This window comes from Halyomorpha halys, unplaced genomic scaffold (genome assembly GCF_000696795.3).
Source record: "Halyomorpha halys isolate HHAL.00 unplaced genomic scaffold, Hhal_1.1 Scaffold822.1, whole genome shotgun sequence".
In the NCBI taxonomy this organism is placed as follows: domain Eukaryota; kingdom Metazoa; phylum Arthropoda; class Insecta; order Hemiptera; family Pentatomidae; genus Halyomorpha; species Halyomorpha halys.
The window spans coordinates 12,900-22,721 of NW_027114648.1; the positions used below are offsets into that span (position 1 = coordinate 12,900).

Consider the following 9,822-nt stretch of genomic DNA (forward strand, 5'->3'; position numbering starts at 1 on the left):
ATCCACTAGATTTCCTTCAAAGATTAGATAAGAGCCGTTCCCTAATAATTTCAAAATATAGGATACAAAATATCCCGGAAAGGGCTACAATTGTCTCGGTCCTGGAAAAAGACATTTTATACCATTTCTTTACTAACATGCCTCTTCATATTAGGACATATTTGATGACCAAAACGGACAAACTAAAAACCAACACGATTTACGTAATTTAATACAAAACGAAAATTACCTCCTTTTTGAAGATTTGATTAATTCTGGCAGTATGAGGAAACCTGGGGAAACCCAAGAACCACAAAAAAATTTCGACTTAGAAAAACGGAAACAATATTATAATAACTATCACGAACCCAAAATTTACCAAGATACGAGACACCATCAGAATTACCCACCAAGAGACAATCATCGGGACCATTATTATGATGATCATGACTCAAATCACGATAAAAGAAATAATCCACATAGGGAACAATGGAAACCGGAAGAGCAGAAACGATTCTTTCAGGGCTCAGGACAACATAAAAATAGCGGCTCAGGGCAGCATAGAAACCATAAGCCCGTCGAAAAAGGAGAAATTTCAAACACGGTGTCGATGCGTACCGTTAGTGGCTTCCAGAAAAATCAACCCCGACAACCGGTGTATCAACTAGACCAGGAGGATCCCAGAGATGGAGAAATAAGAGAACGCTGTGAACAATTGGAAATGCTTACTGCTATTAGAGGAGAATCCGAAAATCATTTTTTAGGGGACGACCCAGATCCAGACTACAAAACATAAAAAAATACGAACTTCACACAACCAATTTCCATAAACTTCCGTTCGTAATAGATAAAAAGAATCGGAAATGGTTATTGGATACAGGTTCGCAAAAAAAAAATACAGAAACCCAAAAATAATCCCACCAGGAATTCAACGCCAAAAAGAAGATTTCATCGTCGTGACCGCAGCCAGAGAAGAAAAAGGCACAGAGACTATAACCACTAATATTCACAATACTTTTTAAAAATGTCCATTCAAAGTAAAAATTTTTACATTAGATTTTAGTCCAAATTATAACGTTTTAATTGGTTTCGAACTTATGGACGATTTAAATTTTAAAGTAGTCTTTGAAAATCGAACAATTAGGTCATAGCACAACGAGTTTCCTTTTATAATGGAAAGAGACTTTTTAGCAATAGAAATAAAAGAAGGACGAAATCTGGCAGACTTGCCAAAAAATAAAATTTCTTTGTAGAGTACAAGGAAGATGGCATTAAAATACCCTCCGGAATCTACAGAGATACAGTCAAGATAATAGGTAACCAAAAAGGAACAATTAAATTGCCCTTAATGAATTTACATGAAGTAGACATAATCGACCCACCGACAGAGGAGAACATCAAAGACATACATGAACATGTCCGGATTGAACATATCCCCCCTCAACACAGAACCGAATTATTAAATCTTTTAAAAAATTATCCAACAATTTTTAAATCTGAAAAGGACAAATTATCTGCAACTGACTTACTGGAGCACCAAATTAAAACCAAAACAGACGAACCAATTTACTCACGCAATATACCGATACCCACAACAATTTAGAGAACAAATTAGAGAGGAAATTAACATAATGTTGGACAACAAAATAATCATACCTAGTAACTCTCCTTATAATTCGCCCGTATAGGTAGTTCAAAAACGAGCTGACGCATCAGGTCAGAAAAAAAATCGCATGGAGATCTATTACCGAAAACTAAATCGAGAAACAATCCCTGAACGCTATTCTTTGCCAAATATAGAGGATTTGCTTGGAAAATTAGGAAAAGCCACCATTTTTACTACCATGGATCTCTGTTCCGGTTTTCACCAAATAAAAGTACACGAAGACTCAGTTCACAAAACGGCATTTATCACCGATCAGGGTCATTTTGAATTCCTACGCTTGCCTTTAGGTTTATGTAATGCCCGGCGACATTTCAAAAAGCTATGAACATTATTTTTGCTGATATGCCTCATGTCCTCGTGTACATAGATGATATCATCACATTTTCCGAAGCTTTTAATGACCATCTCAAACACATGAAAACAGTCCTAGAAAAATTGTAAAAAACATAATCTCAAGATTCAGTTAGACAAAACCGAATTCTGTAAACAAGAACTATTATTTCTCGGATATATTATTAGTGAAAAAGGAATTGAACCAAATCCCGACAAAATTAAAGCTGTCAAAGACTTTAAACTACCACGCAACGAAAAGGAGATAAAAAGCTTCTTAGGTCTAACAGGATTCTATCGCAAAATGATTCCTAACTACGCGAAAATAACCGCACCCATGACTAGATGCCTGCGTAAAGGAGGCGAGATAAAACCAGAGTCATATAGGGAGGCGTTCGAAATATTAAAAACAATGGTCTGCAGTAGCCCTATTCTTCAAATACCAAACTTCGAGGAAGACTTTTAAGACACAGATCGCTCGACTCATTAAGTGGAAACTACTACTCGAAGATTACAAATATGACATCAAGGATATTCAGGGTAAGGCGAATAAGGTTGCTGACCATCTGTCCCGACAAGCACCTCTCAGAGAAACCCGAGTACGACTTGTATCATATCTCAGAAGATAACTCGTCCCTGGACACTCAACACTCTGCCGAGTCTTCAGATAATAGGATCCTTATCGTCGACGACTGTCAACGACCTGTGAACGTAGAGAAAAATCAAATCGTCATAATAAAGGGCTTTAACGAACATCAAGTCGAAAAGATATTTAACAAAACTAGAATAATCAAATTCTCTAGGATTACTTAACCGAGCAAGCTCTACGTTCATTGACTTAATAAAAATAATTAGCACCCAGACCTCCGGGTCCGAAGAAGAAAAAATTGAACTTGCAACAATCGCATATAATAATTCTCTGAACCAAAATTTGAAATTAAGTCCCAATGAAATTACTTTTGGGATCAGTAGAGAAAATTTTAACGAAAATCCGGGAATTCAAGAATATCACGAAAAATTAACAACAACCAGGGAAGCTATAAAAACGAGTATTGAGCTAAATAAAGAAAAATACATCAACAAAAGAAACGAGACAAGGGAAGACGCTCCTAAATTACCCGATGAAGTATACATTCGGAAACCCAGTTCCAATAAAAATGATGTTAAATACTAAAACAGGTAAATGGTAAACAGTTAGGTGGAAAATTGTTGAAATCTAAGGGCAAAACTAAAAAATTACATCCCAGACAAACTATAAGACCTAAGAAAACAAGTAAGTTTGAGAAACCATCAACTAGTCAAAGCACGAATGTCTAGCCGATAACATTTCGCTCAAAAATTAAATGAGGAAATAGAAAAAAGGATTCAGGACCTGCAGAATAACCCTAAAAATCTTCCTTTTGCAGATTTTGACGATGAAGGGCTCTTTCAAGTTTCTTCTGACCTTCATTCTTCTGGCTCAGACCCTCCAAATAGAAACGTTGAAAATCCAGACGCTGTCCAATGGCCCTGGAGCTTCGATAATTCAGATGAATTCGTCGTATCTGATGACGGAATGGTACACTTTCCTATATTATAAGAATTTATCTCAGCTCAGTGAAGAAATTTCCACCCTACAAACACATATAAATAATCTTAAAATTGACAAAGAATTTAAAATGTTACACGAAATATTAGAAAAAAGATATGAACGAATTACAAATCAAATTACCCACCTTATTAAGCGCAAAAATATAAATAGGGATAAACGAGGTATAGTCAATGGTTTAGGTACAGCTCTCAGTTGGTTAACCTGAACCGGCACGATGTATGCAGATGATAAACAGAATTACGAAATTCAACGGAGATAAAGTGAAAAAAAACTTTATTGGTAAACAAATAGTACAATGAACATTACGACATGCTACAACTATTACTGGTACTGATCTTACAAGCTTGGGATTGATGGGGGTATATATAGGAGCTGTGGAGGGAGGTGGCTCGGAGTTGTAGAGTCAGCAGGAATTGCTACCATAACTCAGAAATATGATACCATTCTACAAAAGGTGGAAAATAATTTATATCACATACAACACAATCAAGAGGCTGGAATCAGTCTCAATAAGAAATTAACTCATGAATAAAATAACGATATCCTAATTTTGAATCATTTTAAAAATAACATAGAAACAAATAACAAGGTTTTGGACACAACTCTTGTCAAATTATCCTACCATGACCTTTTAGATTACATGACTCTATTAGAAAGACAGTTACAAGAAACAGAAGATGCAGTTCTAGACTCGAACTCTGCAGAAATATCAGATTTCAAGATTCGATCTACCTCTCGAGGATATCGCACCTGTAAGAGACTGGCACCCCACTTAGACTCTTAGATCTTGGATTTAGTGTACATAGTGAAAAAAGTTCCTAATGTAAACATGGGAAGCAGATTGCCGCCAAAAAGTATAGTTAAATAATATGACAATAAGGATAGTAATATATAATTTATTAACGTTATTAAAGCACTGAAATAAAAAACAACCTCATAAATAAAGTTAATAAATAATTACCAATTATAATCTTATGTAATTCGAATTTATTTTCTAAAATTACAAGTAATTTTAATAAAATTACAAATAATTGTAATTAGTTCATGCCATTAACACCAAAACGTTTTTCAATGGCTCCCAAAAATGCATGAAAACATCAATTATTTATTCAATTCCAAGATTTCAATTATAAGAAACGAGTTGGCATAAATTGAATTTACATTAATTTTGTTTATATTTCTTACATTTACTCATCTAAGTAATGCAACTCGGAAAGATATTCTTCACTTTTCTCGTTATCTATTCCAAGGTATTTTTTAAACTCAGAAATTGGCTGGAGATATGCGCCATTCACTGCACTTAGCTTTTAGATCTGCACCAAGTCGGTACGATTTATTTCCTTTTTTTTATCTTTCTTTAATATGTGTTCCTATTAATTTTATAATTAAATGTAAATATTAAAATTTATATTAAATGTTTTTCAAAGTGATTACCTTGAAAATTAAAACAGGATTGGGATGTTTCTTCCACAGCGGCAGTGGCCGAACATCTCTGGATATTGTTAAGCTCTCCAGATCTGACACCAATGGAATTTTTTTTTACGCTTTATAATAATTTGTCATAGAAACTTGCATCTCCCATCTTATAAATAAAGTACGCAATAATTTCATACTATTCTCTAGACGAATTCTACAACTACAATAATCTGAATGTTGCATGGAGATCCGAAGAGAAGAATTATAAAGATACAATATTCTTGAATTAACTAATAGGAAGTCTTCGTATTATTATTGTCTTTGGAATATTTTTTTTTTTAGATGTTAACTTCCTAATAAATTTGTCAATAAAATCACATTTATTATATTTAATAACGTTTCGGGCACTTTACTCCCATCATTAGGTCATTTAGACGTTTTATGATGATATTAATTTTATGATTTTTTTTTAATATTCAGAAACGCATTTTGTTTTTATAATTTTATAAATATCAGATATTTGATGAAATTGAACTATGAAATGGATTACATCATTATAAAAGTAGTCCTTAGACCTGCTGTTAGGGGTAAAGGCCACGAAACGTTAAGTGTAATAAAAATGATTTTATCAACAAGTTTATTTAGTACAATAACTACCTTAAGATAACAAATCTTACTTTGGGTGCTTTAACTCATCCCAATTTTAATAGATTTTGTTATTTTAATCGAATTGGCTCATACCTTACTATGAGTAGTAAATACTGATACTTATATTAGCACAGTATTCGGAATATGACGAGTCAGTCAGGAATTTCCTGATTGGGTCCTTCAGTCATGTTGATGTCAATATTTCCAGTGATTGACAAATCTGCTCAGTTTTTCAATATTAATTTGACATTTGAATAAATATGAATCGTAATATCTCAAATTTGCAGTTTAATCGGATTTGGGGTATTATTTTAAGACTAAAAGAAAATTTTTAATGATAAAATATTAAAAACTTTAACTTTTATATCATGTAATTCATCAAGTTCATCTCCATCTTTTAAACCTGTCAATGAAGTCTTGAATATATTTTTTATACTTACATGATCGAACTTGGACTCCTTCATGAAGGTATCGCTACTATTGGTATGACCCATGTTGCGTACCGTCATCAAGGCTGTTGTTGTCGGAACGTCGTCCCTAGACAGAGTTCTAAGGTTCAAAATATCTATATGGTTTGGCAAGGGATGGTTCAAGAGAACCAAGGACAAAGTGGGAGTTTCCATTTTTGTCACTGCAATCGGAGCAGGATTGTTCAATCGGAGGACCAAATTGTTGAGGAGTTGTTTCGAATTCGGTTGCGATTTTAGAAGAACAATGTAAAGCCTAGACGTCGTCTTGACTTTGTCGTTCATTGCCTCTTCGAGGCCTCTGTAGTCGTCCGTGGTCATTCTTCTGTCCAACATTACCTCGATGCATCCGTCTCGAACGCTAGCGACGCCATGGGAATGGTCACTGAGAATTGCGAAAATCAAATCAGTGTTTTCAATATACGCCATTGTCGTCATCGGATGATAATTACCTTCTACATGCTGTTGAGTATTTCTTACTCTTTCTCTCATTTCCAAACCATTCACGTCCGTATAAAATTGAGTATCTTTTAAATCAGTCGCAAACTGGATGAAAAGTTCTTTATTTTCTTGTGTCATGTTATAGGTTATTTTCATATCTATAATCTGATTGAAGTTGGATTCACTACCATACAGTCGCGTAGTTACAGTATAACCGTTGCCATAGGAAACCGTTACTTCTTTATGGATATCACCATCTATGAAAACTCCATTTCCAATAGGTTTTTCTGATATTGTGGTTATCTCATTTCGTATAGGTTTGAATAGATAAGCGCCGCTGTTTCCTCTCTGAGAAGTGTACGCGTTCAAGTTCGTATTCATGAATAAGGAACCGAAATTTTTAGTGATATTATTCATCATACCATTTTCGCCAAAAGTTATTATCTGATCACTATTCACAATACACAATCCGCCCATCTTGTTGCTACCTTCATAGTTAATGTATTTCTTTTTGTCATATTCTTCTTCTATGGAATATATTTCATATACACTTATAGAAAATGGAGGTAGGTAATCGATGAAAGTTAGTTCGAAATTTTCCGAATCCATACTTCTCTTCTTTAACAACTGTTCATTTTCGTAAACACAATTGACCTGAGACTTGATCTCATTATTATTTGGGCCTATTACCATTATACTGGGATAGTCCGTTTTGATAGCTATCATTTCGGACCTGTTGTACGGTAGGTTATTGAACACTAGAGTCTTCCTTATTGGTTTCTTATCAGGTGGTGTATTGTTTTTAAAAGAGTTTAACATCATTTCCATACAAGATTTCTGGACAGTTTTGAGTTCGTGCAAAGATCTCAACATCTTGGATTTGTAATCCTCCATTACTTTTACCTTCGAGGTGCCCGTTATACCATCGTGGTGCTGAAACAGAGCCGCCGCTCTTCTGGCCCTGATCAATTTCTTGAAATGCCTTGCTAAAAGTTCTAACGGGTTCAGATTCTTGCCCGAGATATTTGATATTGCATTGAACGTTAGCGTGAAAAGTATTTCGGTCGACCTTAGCATAGATTCTAGGCTTCTTGCCAATTTCTTCCAATATGGCCGACTGGTGAAGTATCCTGTCCAGTACGCGAGGTCGTACTCACTGTCCAGATCAGCATATGGAAAAAAGTCTCCTTGCAATGTTACATTATATTTATCCACCTGGAAAGAAAAAAAATATTTATATTAATATATAACTAATATCTTATTTTAAGTTTTATAACACGTGTCTATTGCCTAAGATTGGATAAAAACTGCATTGTCACTCAATCTTTGTAACCATTAAGTTGATATCATCATCTGAAATTGAAAAACGGCGTGAAACCCGCCTATTTCGCCCTCCGTGGTAGACATACCTATCTGACTTTTCGAACAGACAATTATAGTAAGTAGGTTGGTCCATGTACATGTCACAATTTCACAAGAGGAGATCATAAGACAAGGTAGGCAATCCACCCCACTAAGACCCCCAAGTACATTCAATCTTTGTAACCATTAAGATGATACAAATATTATAGAGGTTTCAACAATATTATATTTTGTCTTCTTTTCGTATCATCTACTATCTACTTAATTTATTGTTATGTATATTTCCAAGTTTGTTTATCATTATTTTCTTGTTCTTTTTACTTTTATCTGAATTGTAATTGAACGAAAAAAAAAACGAAGGTTGTAATTTCGTTTTTCAGCCCTGCCGAAGGCCTGAAATCTAGTTCGAAACGTCGACACAAATAAATTTGTTTTACTTATTTGTATATTTTGTCGATGTACGACATTTCACGATCTCACAAGAGGAGTGCTGTGTTATACAAGGTCATCTTTCCTGACCGGACCCGCTCCACTAAGACTCCCAGGTAACAACGGTCCTCTACCACTTTTGAAATATTTGCTTAAAACGAGAAGAGGAGACCTTAAGGTTAATCGAGCAGTATTTAAAAAACGCTGAGATTGAAAAACGCTATTATTACAGTCATGTAGATCAGTCTTATTTTAATGGATTGGTAAAACGTGTCCATAAGTTTTTTCTAGCAAGACCAAAAAAGTATTGTGTTCGTCTACAACGATTCTAATAACCCCAAAAGAATTCTTAATTTAAAGTTATGAAAAAAAATTATAACATTTTATATATGAGAAATATACATTTTCTTTTATCATCAACATAGCGATGTTTTCTCTACACTGTTAACATTAATACTTTTTTTCTTATAATATTCTACTTTTAATTCCAATGTCTGACCTTTCATCAGATCATAGTCCAGTTCTACTTTTTTTAAATTAAAGCTTCGTGCCTAAGCCCTCCACTCCTTCAATGATTACAGGAAGAGTTGACTGGGACGGATTTGGATACGACTTGGAACAAAAACTAGACCTGAATATTCAACAAAAGACAAAACAAGACATCGACGAAGCTATAGAAAAACTCACAGAATCAGTAAGAACAAGAATAAATGACAACACTTATAGAACTAGTAAAATGAATAATAATAAACAAACTATCCTGCCACAGTATATTCGTATCTTAATAAGGGAAAAACGAAGAGCAAGATCGAAGTGGCATAGGACCAGATATCCAACTGACAAAACGTATTACACCAAATTGACTAACAAACTTAAAGCAGAAATTATAAAATTCAAAATTTACTTAACTTCACTGACAAATCATTATGGAGAACCACCAAACAGCTTTTGAAATTCAAAGATTTTAACTATCCTCTTCTCACTGAATCCCAAACCTGGACCAGAACTGACGAACAAAAATCGCAAACCTTTGGAAAACACTTTTTTAAACCTTTATTCCGCATCCTGATATCCTTAACCCAATTCACCTTGAATGTATTGAAGCAGAACTCAATAATCCACTCCAAATGATTTTCACCATCATGATCAATCACCAACTAAAGCATTTCATCCTTCTGAAATATGCAGCATCATTCAACGATTACCTACCCGCAAAGCTCCTGGATACGACCTAATAACATCCCACATCCTTAAACTTTTTCCTCGAAAAGCCATCCTATTCCTCAACTACATACCTAACGCCGTTCTCCGTTCCACATATTTTCCCATGGGTCAGGGAAACTATCTATAATCAAAATGATCCCCAAACCCCAAAAGCCGCCAGGACACCCATCCTCTTACCGTCTAATCTCTCTATTGCCGATCATGGGCAAAATCCTCGAAAAACTCATTTTGAAACGCTTATACTCCATCCTTGTTTCCAATCATGTAAT

The 9,822-nt window shown here is 34.6% G+C and overlaps 1 protein-coding gene across 1 annotated transcript in view; it reads right to left on the reverse strand.

The window, feature by feature from the left end:
- Positions 1-3,822: 3,822 nt before the first annotated feature.
- LOC106686457 (alpha-mannosidase 2) overlaps positions 3,823-9,822 on the reverse strand; it is a gene marked incomplete at its 5' end in the record, with an annotated part of 63,251 nt that continues 57,251 nt past the window's right edge. Inside the window, 1 exon segment of the mRNA XM_067051815.1 lies at positions 3,823-7,753. Within this exon segment, the coding sequence (XP_066907916.1) occupies positions 5,948-7,753 (1,806 nt within the window).